This window comes from Corvus moneduloides, chromosome 3 (genome assembly GCF_009650955.1).
Source record: "Corvus moneduloides isolate bCorMon1 chromosome 3, bCorMon1.pri, whole genome shotgun sequence".
NCBI classification, from domain to species: Eukaryota; Metazoa; Chordata; class Aves; order Passeriformes; family Corvidae; genus Corvus; species Corvus moneduloides.
In genome coordinates this window covers 20211122-20234850 of record NC_045478.1, presented here as the reverse complement: position 1 = coordinate 20234850, position 23729 = coordinate 20211122, and the positions used below count along the sequence as shown (strand labels likewise).

General features: G+C 36.7%; 1 protein-coding gene across 1 annotated transcript in view; it reads left to right on the top strand.

Annotated features, from left to right (window-relative positions):
* Window positions 1–570: 570 nt before the first annotated feature.
* TPO (thyroid peroxidase) overlaps window positions 571–23729 on the top strand; it is a 37276-nt gene continuing 14117 nt past the window's right edge. Inside the window, exons 1-7 of the mRNA XM_032101390.1 lie at window positions 571–664; window positions 3386–3470; window positions 5092–5261; window positions 7528–7660; window positions 12368–12497; window positions 15202–15408; window positions 21395–21910. Of these exons, the coding sequence (XP_031957281.1) occupies window positions 571–664; window positions 3386–3470; window positions 5092–5261; window positions 7528–7660; window positions 12368–12497; window positions 15202–15408; window positions 21395–21910 (1335 nt within the window). The remainder of the gene's footprint in view (window positions 665–3385; window positions 3471–5091; window positions 5262–7527; window positions 7661–12367; window positions 12498–15201; window positions 15409–21394; window positions 21911–23729) is intronic.

The window sequence follows — 23729 nt, the reverse complement described above, 5'->3', positions numbered from 1 at the left end:
AAAGTGATACCTCTTGGAGAGTTTATATATTTGCACTGCTGTAAGAACTGCCAGAGTAGCAGTACTGAAATGGAGAATGCAGCTCACCTCAGCTGTGTGAGCATATTCACTGTGCTGCTTTGATACCACAAAAATCTATGGATAGGAGCATAGATTAGGGTCTGATTAGTGTTATTAGTTTGGCCATTTCATTATCTTATGTGTGATCACTAATTTACAATCAAATCAGTCTAATGCACAGAGAAGTTCAAAATGAATGGTGGTAAAATACTGATGTATTTCTCATATGTAGGCTAAGTGCTGCTGGTATCATGAGAACATATTATGTTGTAAAATAAAGTTATGTGTCTCATTGTGCTAGAAGCTTCTCAAAATGTAAAAGAAAAGTAATGAGTAAGGAAGGGAAAAAGAAAATGTGAATTACTTTGAACTTCAAAAACGTAGTCAAACATGGCTGGAAATCTAATTTTAAAGTAAAATTTTCTCTAATGGGAAATTATTTATAGTCTGGCTTATAATTAGAAGATGCATATATATATATTTTCAACAATTATCTCTTCTTACTTGTAGATGAAAATTTTCATTATTTTGGGATTTTCAGCAGCTATAGCCTTCACAGCTGTTTTCTTTTCTTTCCTTGAAATAGGGAAAGACACCATCTTTGGTAAGTAACAGTAAAAATACATGTTAATTTCTTATGTTGACTGTTAAGCTGAAAATACACTGGCACTGCAGACAGTATAGCAATATCAGTATAGCTCAATCTCTTCTGTGTGCAAAATACACTATCTGGCTTCTGTGAGAATTATTCCATGGATGTTTCCCTTTAAAATGCAGTTTCAGAAACTCAGTAAGTAAAGCTTTGTATGTGTAGTATATCTCTAGTGTATCTTGACTAGGAGTGGTTTTACTTTCTTAGTGACGTTCACATGTCAGATGACATGTTGACAAGCACGATTGCTGGGTTTCTTTCCCCATCTGCTAATCATTACCTTTGGTCATCCTGGGCTAGAGGCAGTTGCCATAGAATGTCCCACCTGGCACTCTCCTGCTGTCTCACAAGGGTGCTTCTCTCCCATGGGTCTGTTGGCTGCTGGTACTCTGTGGATTTTAGAGCATTTCAGATTGCAGTATTCCCTATGCTCAAAAAATGTAAGCTTGTAATTTTTACCATCATTTGCATCTGCTCAATTTAAATCAGTTCAATCAAATAAACTAGAAGTGTAGCAGATACTAGACTGAGTTTTAAAAGAAATCTGCAGAAGCTGATTTTACATGAAATTAGGGCAGAGATAGTAAAGAAACAGGATTTCAAACTACAATCTCTTATATAGCTGTATACATCATTCATAAGGCATGATGATATGATTCCCTAGGAAAGTTTTCACCTGAAGTTACTGTAGAATCACAAATAAAATAAAATTATATACAAACATATTAAATTAAAACAAATTCCCAAGCTGTTACTTCTGACGAGAAATCTTTTTTGTACCATGACTGCAAAACAGGAGATCAAGTTTTCTTTCCAGAGTGAATTCTTTACTTTGAGCTTCCATACAAGTTGTTTGGAAAGATGTGGCCTAAAATGACCACATTATGTTGTATGTTAGTTAATAGAAAATGAATCCAAATATAATAGAATGGTTTAGGTTGGAAGAGGCCTTAATGATCATCTTGTTCCACACCCTCTGTCATGTGTAGGGATGCCATTCACAAGACCAGGTTGTTCAGGGCTTCTTCCAACCTGGCCTTCAACACTTCCAGAAACGAGGCATCCACAACTTCTCTGGACAACCTTGTTGCAGTGCCTCACCACCTTCACAGTAAAGGATTTCTTCATAATATCTAATCTAAACCTGCCCTCTCTCCATTTAAAACCATTGCCTCTCATCCTGTCCCATACCTGTCCATATAAGAAGTCCCTCTCCTTCTGTTTTTATATGCTTCCCCTAGGCGCAGGAAAGCACCAATATATATAAATATACATGGACTATAGATAAATAGAATAGATAAAATGTGATTCTTTTTATAGTAGGTGTTCTTTGTTCTGATGAGACAGTACAAGATAATGTTTATTACTCAAGAACCACATTTTTGAAGAGAGTATATTGGTACAAAAATCATACTTCTTAGAAGCAAAGGAAGACAGACAATGGAATTTAAGTATGGCAAGTAGATGTTCTCTTCAAGATCAGAGTCTGAATCAATATTACATGACAAGCCATACTTCAAGCATATTATATTTCTCAGAGCTAAGCCCCTTAAAAGTAATTTAAAAACATGCTATATTAAATTCTAAAAGATATACTTATTGTATGGCCTATGAAAATCCAACTTGTTTTTTAACATAGACTCAAAAAGGTTTTCAGAAGTACCAGAAATCTGAATGATAACATCAAATGAATGATCTGAATATTTTATTATGCACAGGTGAAAAAGAGGAATAACTACTGCTATACTTAGATACTGAAAACTTTAGTAGAGAATAATTTAGCCCAGGAAAGATTACTCCTCATCACACATTTCTCTTCCTTGAGCTGAGTGCCCTATTCAAAAAATAGATGATAGAAATAGCACAGTATGGACTACAGATAGAATATGCTCCCCTAAAATTACACTGTGCATAAATGACAAATGATTGTACATAAATGACTGTTATTATTTGTTACGATTCATTTTCTAAGAAAAAAATGGGCCATCCCACAAAATTCAGATAGAAATAAAACAGTTGGACCTTAAAAATTCTTTTATTATAAAACACGTACACAGAAGAGGAATAAACTAAACCACTATAGTAGTATACGAAATAGCACCGCTGAAGTATTATTATGTTCACATATATTCTTCCATCAAACATAGGTGAAGAAATGAGAATAGGGCTTTCATGCACTGGCCGCATCCCAGGTCTTAGTTTTCTTCTTTCTTTCATATGGACTTGAATTCTTCATATGGCTCAGACCAGCTCATATTACCTGTGAGGGAGGCTCAGATTTGTCCTGTCAATCCAAGGACAGTTTGATGAAAAATACATATGAAGCCTAAGGAACACAGTTGCATCCAGAGAACATGTTTCAGCTGGACCTATTATGTTTGGTACTATACATGTCCATAACTGGATTTATACTTCAAGAAACAGCAAGGAAATCTAACTCTTTAAGTCTTATAAATTATGGAAGAATTTATTTACTGCCCTTACTTTACTTTTCAGAGAGGTCAGAAGCCGCAACATTAATTTCAGGAATAAAATATGGAGATGGTTTTAAAGGGCAAAAAATTTCACCTTAATATTAGATATTTATATATTTTCTAACTGTAAACATTTTAATAAATATATTCTATATTAACATATTTATCTTTGTTTCTTTTTATTTTTTTCCCTGTTGAGAACAAATTGAAGATAACTGCATTACTAAGGCTATCCAGAAGGGTTCCAGTCTGGTCGATTATGCTGCACATTATGAAATTAAAAGGTAAAAAAAAAAAAAAGAAGAATCTATTCAGTAAAAAACCTTTCATAACAGAAAAGTTAGTCAGTCTTCCTGTTCTTGAGAACCCATATAATCACAGATTCACTGCTCCCATTACCTTTGAGGAATCTGGTCTAGAGGAAGGTGGCTCTGCCCATGGCAGGGGGGTTGGAACTAGGGGGTTTCTAAGTTCCTTCCAACCCAAATCATTCTATGATTATGTCACTGATCATATGATCCAATATGACCTTGTGCATTATCACCATATAAGTTGCTCTCTTAAAATGTGAGACAAAAGAAGAAACCCAAAAAGAAATACTAATGTTTTTCTGAACTAAATAGCACAAAAAATTCCATTAACATATGGCTCAAAAATTACAATTTTATGGACACAGTTTTGAAAGTTAATTATGTTTTTTCCAGTGCAGAGTGAGATGGGAACAGCTCCTATGGCATCAGGAACCAAACCCTATTGCCTTAAAGTGGACTGTTAAAGTGAATTTAATATTTCCTCTTCTGTCTACAACAGATGAAAAGAAAGATAAGGGAAAGGAAATAAAACGTTTATCTTGGACTGTGGTTAGGTAACAAATTAGGGAAAGCTCCTTTGTGTTTGAGGTTTAGTATGAGAGTGAGTTCTTTCAACCGTTTTCTGACTAGGTTTCTGTGCTACACAAAATTAAATTTCTCCGAAATTTGGAACACATCAGCTAAGTTTTACAGGGCACAATCACCCCACTTTTGCTTAGACTTTCCTAAAGACTTATCCCTGTGATTTGAAAATAAGTCATGATTTGCAGAGCTCTGTGAGAGTTAACTGTTTATATAGACAGACCTTGTCAAGAACTGTTGCCTCTCTGTACGTAGAGACTGAGGTCACTTTCTGGTTATAGTGTTAGTATTTGGGTGATAACCCTAAGGCATTTAAAATTTAGAAGCATAAATCTCAAGCTTTCAGTGGCTCAGCTGCCTCATGTACTAGATGGAGATACTCATGTTTATCTGTCTCACAGGATATTGTGGCAATTTTTTGGTCAATATCTTAAAGATGATAAATGCTAAGAGATGCTAAAGGTAAATGTTTAACAATGATTGTTTCAATTAGGAATTGAAATTTTATTAGGAATAAATCTCAGACCAGTTACTCAACCCGGACAAACCACCAGACTGTTAAGCTTCCTTTGAAATACTGTGTATGTAGATATATAGACTTTAAAGAGAATTGGTGCTCAGAAATGCTATTGGTCTTTGGTATTAAATGTTATGTGAAAGCAAAGCCTGCTTGCAGTAGTAAGTTGGGACCTCACTTTTGCGACTGTCCTGCACAAGATCTTCCATTTAGTGCCGCAGGCTCTGCTCACCCCAACAGTTTCTGTCTCATCCTAAAGGCTTCCCACAAACTGAACTCTTGTTGTGTGTGTCCAACAGAAAGGGAGTTTCTCTTTTAGAATTTTCCTTGCAGAACAAGGTCACAAAAGAGTCCTCATCTTTGCTTTCCCAATGTACTCTTCAATCAAAATATACCTTAAACTTTCAACCTATCCAGCACAGACAGCTTTATTGTTATGAAAAAGTTCTAAAAATGTATACATTGCAAAACCTTCTGTATTTATCTCAATTATAGAAAGGTCAAAGGAAACGGAATAGCAACCCCTACTTTGCTGCTGGCTTTCTCAAAATTTCCTGAACAGGACAGTCAAGATATTTCCCAAGCAGCTGAACGAATGGAAATGTCAATTCAGGTGCTGAGAGAAAAAGTTTGCCAGAAGCACAAGCGCTCATTGCATCTAACTGGTAAATATAGTGTATTGACATTGGCAAACCACCCTATTGATTTGCTGAATGCCGTCTTTTAGATTAAAGTTGGGTTAAATTCACTTTTATTTTACTTTTGCACTTTCTTTTGTTCTTGAAAGCACCTCGGATAGGTTTACATTTTTCTTTGCTGGAGTGTGGGTGGTGTTCCTGCAGTTGAGGAGAGCAACATTGCACTGTTGGCATCCTGTGAACTCATGACTGTGTGTTGCCCATAAATCAGCCTGCATATCCTCAGTGTTGCAAGCTTCTTGTTTACAGTGAAATATCTATCTTCCCCAGCAGCTTGGGTTTAGTGCTTGATCTTTTATCACACTATGGCACTGGCATTTTCAAACACACTTCCTCTCAACATATGCATATCCCTCTCTTAAAAAAACATGTTCTTATTTTCAAATCTAATTTTATAATGCGGTGCTGTTACACATTTATTTCCACTTTAACTGGGGTTTTTTTATGTTAGATGGGAAAAGAAAGAGGGATAGTCCAGAAAGTTCAGTGTTGTCTAAGTAAAGTAAAATACTTGCTGTTAATTAGAGATTAATTTCTCTGTCTGGTGTCTGGAAGGTTCAAAATAGCAGAAACATTGACTTTTTTCCCCCATAATTTAATTCTGTCACTTCCATGAAGTCTTCTGTCTTATTATTAAAACATTTTTTTCCAAGATATAGAAACATTAGAGTGCTGTAGACAAACATAAAGCTCCACAGTTATTCTACTATTTTATTCCCTTGCAGAAATATCTAGCTTACTAAACTAATGGGATGTTTGTAGAACTAAAAAAATATCTCTATCTATATGAGTATTTCTGTGCATATATTTATGTACCTACACATACACACACAGATACAATTATTTTTGTGCTGTGCGATTTCAAAAGAAATTGAATTTCTAAACTGCAGAAGAAGTGCACAAAGCTCTTGTTAATTTTCAGAGATGAAACAACATTAATGGAACATGAATAGACGCTCTACAGTCTATGTGCCACAACAAAATAATTTTACATTAACTAAAGAACTAAATTGACTTTAAAGAAAACATGGGAGTTACTACCTTGGCAGCCCAGATAACTGGGGAGCTGGGCTCTGAGTATAATTTACACCTGAACTAACACAGAAGTAAAGCTCTATCCACAAATTTGGCATGATTAACTAGTATATAATGACAAGATTATGTAGCCAGTCTAACAACCTATTCTCTCTCTGTTCTTGCTACTACCTTGTACAGATTCTAACTGCTCAACAGAACATTTTTTGAGCTGATTTGGCTCTTGAATCTTTGTTGTTCATTTTTCTGGCTTATTTTTTTGGACTGAACAATGAACTAAAGCAGTTTAATTCAGAGTTGAATGGGCAGAACAAATAGATATGTGATGTGCAGTGGGGAGACAAGGGCAATATATGTTATATGTTACCTCTACCCTCATCTTTAATCATGTGATGGTTGCAGTCACTTTGAATGTCAAGGGTTCTCTGAGTTCAGGAAGGATATTCATGGAATCATAGAATGATTTGGGTTGGAAGGAGCCTTAGAGACCCCGTAGTTCCAACCCCCCTGCCATGGGAAGGGTCACCCTCCTTTAGACCAGGTTGCTCCTTTTTCATGCGTGCATCCACCTCCAACTGGCCATACATATTTCAATACCTGCAGAGGTGAGAACAGGTCTCCCTTACACAATAGTGTGGCTTTGTCCCTCGACATCAGATGCTCACTGGGAACCCCATCTTGGATTGTATTAGAAATATATTTATAACATGCTCTCTACTGGTAGAAAGGGACTTGATTGTACCTAGCTTCCAAATTCCAGCTAATAATTCTGATCATCTTCCAATGAACAATGAATTCTATAGTCATCTGCAGGGTCTTTAAATTTGCATCTTTCCAGTCCCACATTTTTCCTCCTTGGCATATACTTTTGTTCTTGAATGGCATTTTTTATGCCTTTGTTGTAAGCACAGGGACCAGCCAAGCAAAGGACTACAATGCAGGGAAAGAAGGAAGCAGAGAGCAGGTCAGCCCCAGCTCTCAGCTATTGCTGGACCTCTTTCTTTTCATTCTCCATTCATCAGATAATAAAGCCAGCTCTTCCTCTAAGTCCCTGAGACAGCCTCTTGCAGCACTTCTCACTAAGTGCTCTTTCCTAGGAAGAGGGAGAATGCTGTAGATGCAGCTGACAATAATGCATTTTCTACTGGAGCAGCTGAATCTGATAGAGCAAATTGCTTGTCTGGGTTCTTCCTTTCAGATCATTTATCAGCTGATCTGCTCACTATGATTGCTAATATTTCTGGATGTCTGCCTTATATGTTGCCACCAAAATGTCCAAATAATTGCTTAGCTAATAAATATCGACTCATCACTGGTGCCTGCAATAACAGGTATGTATGATAAGAATTGTGTCTGGAAAAATCCTTCTTTTTCATTCTTTCAACTCAAGAAGCTGTGTTTACTTTTTCTGAGGAAATTGGTGGAGGGGGCCTGACATTAATCTGTTAACTTTGGAACCAACAGTAAATGAGGTGCCTGTGAAAGTTCCCAGAGGAAGAGCCCATCATTTAAACTTTGGTACACTAATTTTTGTAGACAGGCTTTCCCTCTGAAAGCTTCTAAGATTATGTGAGGAACTTTACATTTAGGGAGAGCTGATTCAGTAGATTCCTTCTTCTATATAAAAAGCAAACTTAATTCTAACCCAGCATTTATTTTTGATTGAATTGGATAAAATTATCTAAAGCAGGAAAACTATATTACTTCACAAGGAGAACTATTTTTGTATTTTCCCACATTCTTAGATTCCCTAGAATCTAAAAATTCTAGGTGTTCTATTTAATTTTAGATGTCTGGTTGTATATGTTGAGTGGTTATTTTTCACTACTACTATCTACTTGTTGCCTAATCTATGTGACAATTGCTTCCTGCAAAACCCAACATAATAGATGTACCTGTCTTTTCAGAATCCTCCAATGCAATGAGAGTGTAAAACTGAGAATGAGAGCCCCTTTTAAGTACAAGGGTAAACAATATTTGTACTCAGCAGCCTCTGGATACATAGACCTAAGGTCACAAACTGAAAGGAGGACTGTAAGATTACAGTTGAAGTGCTACAGAGATGAAAATGGAAGGCCATTGTCATTGTACAGGTTAAGGTGCTTTGCAATGTGGTGAATAAAGGGCAGTAAAATTCTGCAGTTTTATTATTCAGCAAGTCTGGTTTTATGAGATGAATTTGTTTTGCTACGTCAAAGTTATTTGCAAGGAACATGCCTGATAGACTCTTTGCTGAAAGGACACAACCTGATATGCATCAGTGTTATAAATCTAACTGTGTGGGTATCCATAATTTCCCCCAGGCATGTTCAGAGTTCCTTGGAATCTGAACTAGCAGCTAGTACAATATTTGCACTGACAACTCCATCAGGGCTTGAATACATTGTCCAAGATTCATGCAGCTGAACATAGACACATGGCTGAAGCTCTTAATTTACAGGCATGGTTGTGTAGTCTTTCTCCCTAGATACGGAAAGAAGCACTCTGCTTTCTCTTCAGTGACTGATAATACTAGGATGTGTATAGGCATTTCAGTCTGGTGTCTAAAGCTGGGTAGGGTAAATATGATTCATTGAGTCTGGTTTGTAGCCACTCTTCTACTTTGTATATTTTTATGCTTCACCGCATCAGAATTTAAACCCACCACTCATATTTGGTGGTATTTTGGACTTTTTGCTCTAAATATCTGTAAAAGTTGCAAGGCAGCAAAAAACTCTCCAAAACCAAAGACTTTTGAACCAGTGAGTCAGATCTTAACTGATTCTAAAACTTTGTGAGCTCCTTGAAACACCTCTAGCTCTACTGAAATACATCAGCTTAAAATCCCATTATACAGTAATGTAAATAACATATTCTGTGATGTAAGCCAGCTTTAAAGTCTTCAGACATTAAATGAAGTACCAGTCTGTGCTTTTCCTTGCTTTACAGCTTCCACTTTCAGGTAGAAAATATATCGGGACCTATGTTGCACTTGTACTTTTCCTCACTCAGTTTGAATATGTAGCTGTCCTGTAGATCAGTAAACACTGCATTTCATAAGTGAAATTTAAAAATAAAATTTATAGTGGAATTAATTGTGGGCCTTCAAGAAAAATCTATTTAAATCTATTTAGAAGTGAGCAAGGAAATGCTTTACAGATGTTTTACTAAATCAGTTTGCATGTTTGAGACAAATCTGATCAATTACAAAGGATTTATTCCACAGCATTGAGATTGTTTTGTTTTAGTGTGCACTTCCTAGAACAGAGGTGTAGCAGAATAGCATAAACATGACCTTCTATGGAGAATAGCAACATAACATTCCCAGCAGAGTTAATATCCACTTCTACTAGTAACAGATATTAACAGATTTTAGTTTTCTTTCTGCCTAAACAAGCAAAATAAAATTATATTATTTTAAAATTAAGAATAAGGAATAGAAGGAAAATCCAAAGAGCTGGTTTTTTCCCATTTTTTTAATCCCAACTAGCTAGTATTGATCTGTGTATTTTTTTAATGTCTAGTACAATGAGAGAAATTCAAGGGTGAAGGAATTACAGGTACTAAAGAAATGGACTCTCACGGTGCAATTAGCGTCACCTAATCCTAGCCTTCGGAGGTAGTTATATGTCCACTGCAAGGCTGCATCTTTGTCTGTTCCTGCTAGTGAGAAATAGAATGGAATGACAGGATGGCACTCAGGTCTGTCTTTCTGGATTGATGGACAGGTTTTTAGATGACTGGCTTACTTTTTGTACACCTAACGTTGGGGGCATCTAGGAGGAACTTTATCTGCAGCATTTCTATTTCACTGCCCTGTCATTAACCGTTTTCTCAGGTAAGGACCTGATGCTCAGTCTGAAGGTCCAGTACCAGCAGACTTAGGAGTAAGAGTATGGCTCCCGGATGTAGTGGGAAGAACGAGCAGTCCTGACTCAATCCACTGACTTTCACAAGGAGGAATTGAGATGTTTCCTTTAGGATTGCTACTTCACCTCAGTGAAAGCTAAGTGTTCAATTAGTGGCAGGCTTATTCTCCAGAAGTGTCCCAAGTTTCCACAAGTTACACACGTGGTAGCTCAGCACAACGTAAAACATCACAAACTCCAATTATTAAGTTGCCATATGGCATTCATTCCTTGTATCTGAAACTAGGCAGAACATTAAAATAAGATTCAAAATAAGAAAGTCTGGATTGTGAGCTGCTGTTTACAACTCCAGGTTGCTTCTCAGGCAGCCAAAACAAAATCCAAATGGTACAATACCAGTATTTCACAAGTAAATTAAAACTCCCTCTTCCTATAAACAAAATATATAGTAATCAAATTTGACCACTCTATAAATCTGTAGGGTAGCAAAATCTCATTCTTTCAGCTGCCTTTTTAACTCAAGCAAGATTCCAAGACATTAACATGTTTGATGCAATAATAAAAAGGCATGTGGGAAGGGTTTTACTTAAGTAGCATTCCAGTAATTCTGCTAAAATACAAAAGCAATCAGGAGAAAAATCACTGGTTAAGCAGCTACATTAACATTTCATTATTTTTAATTGAGTGAAATAGCACTACACTATGTGCAGTATTTTATGCAATTTTAATAAAGGCAAATCAACTGTAACTAATTTGAATGCTTTATTAAAGCATACTTCAACCTTCAAGTGCGAATTATTGTGGATAATTAAGTATATTACTGTACCATATAGCTTGGCAAATTGAGCCTCTTCAGTGTGCTGGAGATCAATGAAGTATTAACATTATAATTATTTATCATCCTGATAGACTTACAAATGTATGTTTTAACACTATGTATTTCTATCAACATTCCAGAAATATTTCTGGTTCTTTGTGGCTTACTTTACAGTTTTACTCAACTGAGTACATTGCAAAAAATTATTTCTTCTTTTTAATGTTGATATATATTTATTATGAATATATTTATTAGGAAATATATTGAACGGGACATGTTAAAAAATGACCAAACAACAACAAACCCTAAAATTTCATCTTAGAAAAAATGCATTTAAAATATTCATGATAGAGAGAAAATTAATTGGGTCAAACCCAAGAATCCTTACTATACTAATAAATAGAAATTAGCAAGAATCATTTGCTGACCCTCAAATTAAGTATGACCTGATTCTTGTCACCCTCTTACTTTTACATGTTTGTCTATAGTTTTTTACTCCCCTTCTCCCTTCCAAGTTGGCTGGCTGTGGGATGACAAACTGGTATGTAATGGTGCCAAGGTGCGCCCAGGCAGGTGACATTCAGAGAAATGCAAGTTGTTGTGAGAAAAAAATACAGTGCAATTAGTGCTGGCAACTTAGCAGGATAGTTCAGTGCCTGGCCTTGTACACAGGCCCTCCCAAAGATGGACTCAAGAAATTGGTATAGCTTCAACCAGGGGGAGTCTTGCCCCTGCATTCAGCCATTGCTCCCACCTGCTCAGTCCTGGCTTCTTTGGTCTTGCTAAATGATTTCTTCTCTATGACTAGTGTCCATTTTTCTTTTAAGCTTTATTCACCTGTACTCCAGGTTTTCTTCATATTTTCCTAAGTCTTGATTTCCTAGCTGTTGCCCTAAACAAACATCTTTTTAAAGATGTTAGCAAATGCACTTGGGACTACATCTGACTTTATGGGGAATGAGGACACTATCAGGAAGTCACCTTCACAGCAAGTATTTCAAAAATGTCAAAAGGTAACCAACGTAGGTTATAAACATGAGTAAAACAGTAATAATTCATTAGTAGTTTAAGTTTTCAGTATTTTCCTTTTGAGTAAAATTAATATTGGCATACATGAAGAAAAGTATTTGATGCCCTCTCAAAAATTGCCATGTGAACATCTAATTACAATGGCATATTGCTCTGTAGCTGATGATTATTTCATATTATTTTATTATTATATTTTTTATGCTCAGGTTTTATATTCAGAATATAAATAAAATATAAATATTATATATATAGTAGATTCAGAATATATTCAGAGGTTCAGGATTTTTTCTGTTTTTGCTGCTGTTGCTTTTGGGGGATTTTTTGTTTTGTTTTTCTTTTCATAGGGAGCATCCTAGATGGGGAGCATCCAACACAGCTTTGGCTAGATGGCTTCCAGCAGCCTATGAAGATGGCCTCAGGCAACCTCGAGGATGGGATCCCAGCATCCGATACAATGGATTCCATCTGCCCTCGGTTAGGAAGTAGATCGCAAGATCACTTGAAACTCTTTCACTGGGCTATTACCATATCTGCTACCATAGATCTCCATTTGCATCAGTGAATGATGTATCTTGTGTAAAATACTTCAGATGTATCTGTGGAGCTTAGTTAAGAAGCCAGTGGCTTTGCTAAAGCATAAGTGCAACCACGTGGTGAGAGTTCCCCTGCCCCTGGCTGGGGTAAGCCCACGGAGCAGTGCCGGGGGGCACTGACTGCCTTGAGGGGCAGCCCAGTACTCCATAAAGTGCTGTGGGGGAGAGCAGGCGGGGCAGGAGCTGGCCAAATGCCTGGCCTGGAAGGCACCAGACAGCAGGCAGCCAGCAGACACAGGGTGATGATTGCTCAGGTAGAGAAAAGGTGCAAGGTCAACCCAATTTTGAGCTTCCCATGATGAAATTGTAAAGATGAGGGAGGTCTACAAGGATGCATGCTGCAATGGTCACAAGTTGCTCCAGAGAAAATTTTGTCTTGAAAAAAGAAATTAATTTGTTGTGAGCACAATTAAATAGTGGAATAGGGTTTTGTTGGAATATGGATTCCAGCCTAGAGAACTTCTGGCTTATCCCTAATGGGAAATACCCAAGATCTGTCTTGATGGGGCTCTCAATAGCCTAACCCCTGCTTTCAATTTACAGTTGCACATTGTGGTCTCCAGAATTTCCTTTCAGCCTCGACTTTCTAGTGATTTTATGATTCTTTGCTTTAATAATGGTGCCTTTATTCAGGGAAGGAGGAGGGGGAAAAGAAGGCTGGATGTTAACTAAATAAATATAAAGCACATAGACGTGCTAGCACATGTGTAGGTGCGTGCAGGTATGCCATTCCTCATAGGGTAGCAAGCCTTAACTGAACAAGTATTGCTGTCAAATCATAACTTCATTTTTTAGCTAGTCCAACTAACTGAGCTTAGAAAATATTGCAATATTTATGGATTTTAGCACCTCATATTCTTAAAAAATAGCAGACCCGCCATAGAGGGAAGTTTGAAAAGAGAATATTTGCACAGAGGGCTGGGTGAAAAATTCCCCAGTGCAGTGTGCAATGATTTGGGCTGGATTTATAATTTGTGATTTGTCATCATTGCTTTGAAACCTGACTTTTAATGGACTCAAAGTCTTTTCATTTTAACCATTGTATGTTTAATAAGGATAAGCAAGAGAATTTAGTGTTAATGTCAGCTGCAACTCATGCTATTAATTAAATAACATTGTCTCTAAGCTGCACAATTTAGCGCTCAGAGATGGAAACCTGACATTTACACAGGCAAATTTCCAGTACATAGTACAAACTACCTTTTTCTAGATTCATTAGGGTACATGTTTGTAAAGTAAAACACTCTTAAAAAAGATTATATAACCATACCAAATCTGGTTATCAACATCTGACCATCAGGAAGGTTCTCTGCTTTGTTTCAGAGTAAGATAGGGTAAAAATAATGTAAAAAAGTTTTTTCTCATTTACATAATTGTCCTTTTTTTTTGTACCTTTAGCTATCTAACTATATCCTTTTAAAAGTAACGTGAAAATAATGTGAAGATGATAGATAAGTGTGAGGATTGCTATAAAGCAATACTAGATCACAGTGTAACTGTGATAGTTAACAGGGATAAGACAATTTTACTAACTTCAAGAAAAAGTTTGTGCTTTGTGGCCACCAAAGCTGTTAAAATACTCATCTAAAGTCTTGAATTCCTGATGACCTGTATGTAGCTTGCTCTCAACTATTTCAGTATAAATCCTGATGTTCCTAACAAGCCCCATGTTGCCTGTTGCCCTTACCAATTCCATTTAATGGAACCTGCCTTATACATTCATTATATAGCCCTTATATTTATTACAGGCTCTGTAGTGTTTTATCTATTTTATGTGCTGCCCTTTCAGTTGCTTGACTTCCAAGGTAGCTGTTATATGCCAGGGAATATTTTGCAGCATGAGGGAGGAATCTGTGAATAATGATACCCCTAACATTTCCACAAACTGAGTGCTGATTTTGCTCTGATGGTTTTGCTTGGTTATTAATATAGGCTGGACATGTAGCATCGATGTCTCCACGTGCTCATCCTCAGAGTATCTGTATCTCCATGCAGCTTGCACAGAAGCATGTCAGAAATATATTTTGGCTTCTCCCTGCCTGGGAAAAGGAAGCAGAACTTTCAGCTACCATGTGTTTGCAACCTAGCTCATGTCCTGGGCTGCATAATCTCCTTCATTTATGTATGGAGCAGCTCAGACCCTCTGTGTATCAACAGTGATTTGAGTTTTCCCAGCAAATCTTTTTGTATAAGGAGGAAAAAAACATAATAAATAGAAAAAAAACTTTTAGACAGTCTAAAAGAAACGTGAGGTTTTCAAAATTCAAAAAAGAACCCAGACCAAAGATACACTGCTTACTGGCAAACATAAAAAACTCAGCTGAAACATCTTTGAATATGCTTGTGGCACCTGGGTCTCAGCTCCTGAACAGAAAGAAGAGCCTGACAGAGGTTGGATTTTATACTGTTGTTGGATTTTTTGTTTTGGTTTGGTTTTAGGCAAAGCATTAGAAGCACTATACAACATAAAGTTGGGGAGGGGGGAAGATAGCTTTTATCACTGTTCCCCATAGTTTTTAGTGTTTTATCATTTTGTGAGAAGTAAAAACTGCTTGGCACTCGAGGTAAATTCGTTCTCTTCTCAGGTTCGTGAAGTGACAAGAAAAATTATTCATGCATCTAATGAGGCTGTTACTGAAGACAACCTGTATTCTGATATCATTATGGTATGGGGACAGTACATAGACCATGACATTGCATTCACACCCCAGAGCACAAGTAGAACCACCTTCCTAAGTGGGATGGAGTGCCAGATGACTTGTGAAAAACAAAATCCATGTTTTCCAATAAAGGTAAGGTTCTAACTTAAATTCTTCGAGAGAAATGCCAGGGTCTAAACAGGTGAGTAAAGCCAAGAAACATTGGAGCAGACAATGATAGAAAAATAGAAACCAGTACAACTATTAAATGAAACAGGTAGACATTTAATTTTTTTTTGTAGAGTTAATAAACCATAGTTAATGTATTTAATACATACATGAATTTTTTACCTGTTTATGTTGCTGGGAAACCTTACTGGTCCCTCCCAATGTTATTGCTCTCATGCTTCAAGGTTTTGAGTTCCATTGGGGAAAATAGCAAAGTAAAATTTATATTTTCAGCCAGATAAAGTGAAAGGATCTTAACATTCCTCATTGAAAGCAAAAATACTTCTTCCAGCTAATGCAAACTTTTGAAGAGAGCTGTCTTTTCAATGTATGCATAAAAATGATCTTCAGGGAGCTGCTGAAACATACATACATCACATCTTTGCTTTGAGCAGATGGAAAACGTGTTCAAAGCTTGTTAGAGGGCTAGAAGAAACATAAATAGGTATAAATATAAGATACTGTATTTTTGATCACTTAATTTAAAAGCATAGTCCTGCTTTCACTCAAAAAATTGAGTAGAAAAGTAAAACCATACTTTTGTTTCTCAAAGCACAGCCTGTACAACTCAGGCTACAGGAAAGCCCCATGCCCATCACAGCCCTTGGTGATGTTTAAGTTAGAGCAACCTAAATTGCTTTCCTTAGTGTTGGAGCTTGATTACTGACCAGCTTCTCTATGTACTGTCATGTAGGGCTTCTATCAGAATAGAAAACCTTTTTTTGCCTCAGCAAACTGTAGTTGATAACCACTCCACAGTCTCCATAAGTGCCTCATTCCTCTTTCATTAAACATAGAGGAAAATGTTTGGTTAACTGTAAAGAGAACCAAATCAGGCTGTGTTAAAGGTGGCTCATCTTCCATATGGTGAGAGAGTTTAAATTTAAAATACAGGGAAGGTTAAATGAAATTAATAACAGCCTGCAATTTCACCACAGACAGGTAAATCTAGTCCCTGTCACCCTGGAGATATGGACTATTGAGAGCTTGCAAACTTATCTTGAGAGCATTCAGAAAGAACACAGGCTTCTTAAAGAAGACCATTCTTTCAGACATTGAGTGACTGAGAGCACTGAGTAACCTGAATCAGCCACAAAAGTCCTAATTATTAAGAGTATGCCATAGTTATGAAAAAAATATCTAGTTTGCTGTGTTTCCAATTTCCATCTGGGGCAAGATATTATTTTTTCCGTTTATGTTTTTAAGTAATAGCCTTAGAAACATTCCCATTACCAAAGTCTTACCAGGAGAGGCTAGGGCAGACATCTAGTCCCTGACCAGCAGTGCTTCGTATGATGGGAAAACGGATCCATCTGAAAGATATGCCACAATATATTGAGTCCTATTTTTAAAAAGTCTGCTGTAGCTATAAAACTGCACAAGTCTTCAAAAGTCATTTGTGTTTACGATATATTCTTTGAAATAGCACTACTAGTATTGATTTTGAAGTGCAAAACCCCCATATATTTTTATTACTACATGGATATTTAGTTTGAGAGGAGACTCATACTGTTTCCCATAACTTGAATAAAATGTGGATCACAGGGACCATAGAGGTCTAATCAATGAACCCTGACTAATTCAAACCTCAAAATCCCATCTACTTAAAAAAGAGACATCTTAAGGGATCTTTAAGAATAGGACTCCAAGGCTAATATTATTCGTGTGGTAGAAGCATTCAGTGCAGAGGGATAAAAGGTGCACAGATTGTCATGGCATAGACTTGCAAGTGTCAAGTGCTCTAAATAAGGCACAGATTTTGGATGTCTGTCTTGGAGCTGTGACGTCATTCAGAGAGCATGTTTCAAGGCTGCTCTTGAAGGAAATTTTTGTGATCATGTATTAATCTATCACTGAGTATTTAACGTGTAGCTAAATCTAGCACTGGAAGCTGCTCCTGCTCAGCAGTGGAGCCCAGCACGTGGATGGGTCAAGCCTACCTTTGATGTAGCCATGACTGGCCATGGCAGGGGACATACAAAGAAATTCAGTCACAACCCTGTAAGCATTAGATAAGTTTCCCAGCTTGTGGACCTGTTACATGGTTACAGTCCCATGAATGTTTCAACTCCATTTTGCTATTAATCTGTTATTCACAGCTTTGATGGACAGATAGAAAGATGGTTGTTCTTTTGCTTTTATTATATGTTCAGTATTTTGTTGTTGGAATTGAAAAAAGGCCCAGTGGCTCCGGCAGGAGGAGAAATTGCAGTCCAAAACCAATGTGGTTGATAAGAGCAAGCTCCGTTTATTAGCAATCCAGAGGCACTTATATAGTATATCAGCTTGTTAACTCTTAAGTGGCTTAAAACTTATCAAAGCATATTTCTGCTTCTACATAATTGGACTTACATTGGCAAGCTTCTACAGTTATGTTATGATTTAAAGAATTCAGAGTTCACCTCCCCTTCTCTGGGTCTTATCTACACAGCTGTAAATCTTCAAAACTCCCTCTTTGTTTCTCAGGCTTGGTTCTCACAGGGCTTTTTCTCATGCAGGGTTTTTCTCACACACAGGCCTTTTGCTTGCAGGCCTACTGCTTGTATAGTTCTTTTATTGATCCCATAATTCTATCAATGATCCGTGTCCCTGATCCTCTAACCAAATCCCAACATTTTGTGACTGTTTTTATCAAAGACACAGAATAGAATCTGTATTTAGAAAAAAAAAATTAAAAAGAAAGGAGTGTTGCAGTAAATAGTGTGGTCAGAGGAACTAATTTTTGAACAGCAAAACAAAATGCTATTACCCTCTAGAACTAATCTTCTTTCAGAATTATTGACTAAGTTAATCTCCACATATTAAATATTTGGAAAACCACCACAGTTAATTTTATACATTCATTTTGTATATGAAGAAACTGTGGCTGGTTTCCAAAGACAGTGGAATCAATAGCATATTATACAACAATGTAGACATAGAGGCTGAAGTTTGCACTCTTGCTGTGTTCCTACAAAAGCAGCACCCAAGGGAGAATCCACCCACAGAAAAGGACAACTGTGCCTGCAGCTGAACATCCTCTCTGGGAGTTTCAGCAGGGAGAGGAGGCTCCTGACTGCACAGGTTAGGGAATCTGTCTAGAAAATATTCAGAGTCAATGCAATTCAATGAAGGATTGTAAGCAGCAGTAGTGCATTAATATTAATAACAAGTGTAGGTAAATAATTCATAGGTTGCCACGAACCATTGTGATTTTCTATTCTGGACACTTTTATACTAAAGGCTATAGAATTTCTCTCAGCAATTCTCACACAGAGCCTGCAGCTTCTGGTAGAGCCTGAACATTTTTTTTTTCTGTATCTTTACAGGGTCCCCTAATGGGAAAAAACCCCCACCAAACCTACTAGCTTTAGTTTACACTTCTTTTATAACAGCCTGACATGCAGAACAGAGTTGTGGAGATTACTTGTCATTCCTCAGATTATTATTTCAGGTTAGGGTTGAGACATAAAGAAGCATTAGAAAGACTTTCATAGGAGAGCTACTGACTTTATTCAGTATTAATTACATTGCTGCCAATAAGTTAGACACGGCTCATACACCTAAGATAATGCAATCCAGAAAAGCTTTCAGTTACCTGAGATACAAAAAGGTGGAAAAGAAACAGACTCTCAGAAAAGTGAGGTGATTTGAAAAAGGCAATGTGTAACGTGACCGGTTACTGTCTCAGCTACAAATAGATCTGTCATGTGTACTCAATAACCAGCAAAGTGAGTCCCTGCCTTTCTCTTGTTTAAGAAGCAGCAGCTCGCTGTCAGATGGGGTCATGGATTCTTCTCCAAGTTGCATGTCTACAAATAAGCATTCATATTTTCCTTTTTTTCAAACTTTCACAGACCATAAGCTAGATGTTCTTTTAAATCTACAGTAAAGAAACCTTTACAAGGTCATTTCCCGCAGAATAAATTCACAATAAAAAAGATTTTTCTTTAACTGAAATATCAGTTTAGAGATTGTGGTAGACTTAAACAATTATTGCCTTTCATTTTCCTACACATAGAAGAATTTCACCATAACCAGGTTTGACCATGCTTATATAATAACAATTTAAATCAACAGGCAGCTATACAGGAAAAGTGTTGTCAACAATCAGGGTTTTGTTGTTAATTTTTCCCCTCTAGAACTGTGTGACACAAAGAAAAAAGAATCATATAAATTTTATTCATTAGTTTTGGAAAAAAAATGTGATTCAGTACCCATTTCAGCAGAAAAGGGTCTCTTTTTTTCACTCAGATTATTTTTAATGTCTATTGAATAATAATGTAAGGAACCTCCAATTTACGCATTCAGCTGCTGGCTGCAAACTACTTATCCTGTGAAAAGGGAAAGGACGGCATTATGCAGCTCTGCCAGTCCCTTAATGTTCATTACTGCTGTTTTTCTCCACTGGGGACCAGAACAGATTGAATTGAAATTGCAGAGGCAGTTAACTAAAGATTATTCAGTATGAACTTCAGTATGAATATCAGTGTTGATATGTTTTGTTGTGAGCCTTGCTGCTTAACAGCTTAAAGGCACTTCCTACATTCTTTTCTCAGTGATACCTGAATTCTTCCAGGTTCTCCTGATAACTAGAAGCAGGACGCACTCAAACACACACAGGGCTGTGGCTGTCAAGTTCAGATATTTGTAGTATGAGATGAGTTGCCTGCTTACATTACCACCTGAAGGGAAAAAGAAGCCACACTAATAGCAAAAGACTTAATAGCAAATATTAAATAGAAAACATAAGACAGAGAAATTATTGATTTCAAAAATCAGTGAAAGAAAATGACTTATTTCCTTCAAACATAACCTACTTTGATTTGCTAAAACCTAGGCAATGAAGAAATAATGGTAGAATTTCTTTACCAAACAAAATTGAAAACCAAATTAAACTATTTCTTAATGTAAATGATTTGTTGGTATCAATCCCTACTGACATGAGTTCTCAGTAGTAAGAAAATTTTACTTGGTGTAATAAATGAGGCAACAATGTTATTATATAAAGTTAATTAATTTTATTCCAAAGTATCTTTTTTACTGTTAACCCCAATTTAAAGACTGTTCCATCTTTGCAGACTGTTCTCTGTATGACTAGAAAAATGAAGAAGAAATTACATCACATATGCAGAATTCACTGTCTTCTGCCAAAGAGTTTTGAAAAATGAAAAGCAAGCAGATAGAATACAAATAAGGGTTAGCTCAGGTGTCTGTACAAAATATTTATTTTCTCTTAGTCAGATTTTTGAACCTCATTATTTGACCTCGGTGTCTCAACTGTGTGGGGATCAAACCAATAAAGGAATGGGCAGTCTTTCATTTAATCAAGTCTATGTGCAGCCTTTGCTTTTTATAAAGATAGTCAGAATTCAGTACTTGTAAGACATCTGTTGCTGCAAAATAATGTGGCAGAAGACTTGTGGGAAACTGGCGGAAAGCAGAATGAATATTTACATCTGTCCTTTTTCGTTAGGAAACTGGATTAGAATTCAATATTGAATCAAAGCTTTTGCAGCATGCTGCTGCAGACACTGAAACTCCTCATTATGTTTTTATGCATACAGGTGAACCTGCTGCTTCACTTGCTGTTCAGTAGAACAGAATTTGACCAGATGTTCACATCTTCACTTTAAAACATTTTATGATGAATTTTGGTTGTAAAGCCAGACTGATTTAGATGTAGATGTATTACCTCAGTAGCTTATGATAGAGTAAAAGTTTTGGGGTTTATTTGTCTTTACTTAAAAAAAGGTTAGTCTCTTTCCTTAAACCTAAAGAAAAACAATCTATACAGATTTAGAATATGTCACCCCTGTAGATGAGGTCTGAACAATGAAAAACTGAGTGAATGTAAATATTTAGACAAGACTCAATTTAGCATCCACAGCTGTTCTCCTCACCTCAGAAAATACCCTTATTTTGTATGCAGGTGACCACCAATGATACATTATCTTCAGGGATGGATTGCCTACCCTTCTACCGCTCATCTCCTGCGTGCGGCACTGGTGATCATGATATTCTCTTTGGAAATACATCAGTGCTAAATACAAGACAACAGATCAATGGCTTAACTTCTTTCCTTGATGCTTCTACAGTCTACGGCAGTACTCCTGCTGTTGAAAACAAACTGAGGAATTTAACAAGCAAAGAAGGCCTTCTTAGAGTAAACTTAAAGTATAATGATAACCATAGGGAATACCTGCCTTTTACAGACCAGATCCCATCCCCTTGTGCACAAGACTCAAGCACAAGTGGAGCTGAGAGGGTGGAATGCTTTCTGGCTGGGGACAGCCGCTCCAGCGAGGTCACGTCCCTGGCCACCATGCACACACTGTGGCTGAGAGAGCACAACCGCCTGGCCCGGGCCCTCAAACGCATCAATGGCCACTGGAGCGCCGAGACCGTCTACCAAGAGACACGGAAAATTGTTGGTGCTCTGCATCAGGTTGGCTGCTTGTTTGCTTACCTACACATTGCACTGAATATCTCATAAAGCTTTGAATATGCTTCTGTGAGCAGCTTTTGAGATCATGTTGCCTTTTTTTTCCCACCTATGTCTGGGCTTCAAATTTGTCATGTGCAAAGTTTGTTTTGTTTTCCACTTTCCTAAATGCAATGTCCTGGTGCTTAGTTTGTCTAGGTATCTTAGTGCTCTGATTTTCATGGCAGTTTCTACTCAGATACATATTTATGCAGGCTTCTGCAATGTCTGTTTTGTCTGTTAAAGAGGCCTTTTCAGATGCTTTTTTTTTTTTTTGGTAAAGGAAATTATTTTAAAGTAATGTTTCTGTATTTATACAATGTTCAAAATGTTTACTTTCTTACAGGTATTATATAAATAACAAATTCCCTGTGTAAAAATGCCTGTGAGGTTCTCAATGAAGTAGTAATGCACAAACTTCAGGGGCTGTTAATAGTTGACAGGAAATAATTGACAGGAAATAGCAGGAGAAATAAGTGTGGGAAAATACAGAAGAAAAGAGTCCATAAGGATGTTTATATGACATGTTTTCTGACTCTTAAAAATTTTTTTTTTTCAGTACCAAAGGAGCCTTTTTTGAAGATAAATTGGGGAAGGATGCAATAAAACTTCACTTTTCTGATAAAACATTTTCCTTTCTTCTGCCACAATTTTTAGACAGTGGAATACAAAGCATGTTTCCTTTAAGAAATCACCTGCATTGTCTAATGCATTGTTACTTGCACTCAAAGCCATATATCTTCAGAGAAGTAACACACTTCATTTAATTGTATTTAGTCAGTCCTTTTGAAATTTTTGGCTTTTTGTTTACTTTAACCAAGTCAGCTCCTCTGCCATAAATATGCCATTTGCATTAAAAGAATGGCATTGACAAGTCAGAATAGTTGTTAATACCTGTTAGAAGAAAAGTGCAAGTCCAAAAGCAGTCCTCTGTGCATTCATACTCTTCTGATTTACATACACAAACATTATGGCCTGAGAGAAACCTCTTTGTGCAAGGCAATGCACTGCATGGATCAGCGCTGCTCATTATCTCTGCCGGTATCACAGATTAATGAGATTTTCCTATGGCTCATTAGAAATGTGTTTGAATTATATCTAGCTGGTTTAGAGACATTCATTCAAGACAGATAATTGGAGTATCTCTATTAATGGAAAGCTAACTGGCACACTAATGACAGCTCTGGTTGAATTTACCTTGAAATTTCCACTATCGAGTTTTGTTTCTGTTGCTAGATATTTCCAAAATTCTCTTTCTTTGGAAGGAATGATTTCAAGCATAATTCCTGCCTGTAGGTGTGTAATTATAGAGAATTGAACAAAAAGCCTTTTCTTCTTCCTAGAATAAAGAAGATGAAAAAAAATCTCTCTTTAGACCGTACTTTTCTTCCTGGATTTTTTTTGGCACCATAAATCTCTAGTGACAAGTATTTGATAACAGAAACTTGACAAGGTTACCAAACACAGCAATTGCCTGTTGATATCCTGAACAAAACAGATTTTTTTTGGCTGCATTGTGCAGTTTCACTAAAAAGGAATAGTAACTCTCCTTTCTATTTTATGGGAATAACACATGCTTAACTTTATAAAGTATTAACACTGCAGTATGCAGTAGTAAAGATACATATTCTGATTTACCTCATGTTTTGTGCAAAAAGACATTTTTTCCTTGTCATTTAATACCTGAAGGAAAAAAGTCCAATTATTCAACTGCTAGACTTAACATTACTATTTCATACATATGTAGTTTGCACACACCTGTGCTGTTCTTTGGAGACAGTTT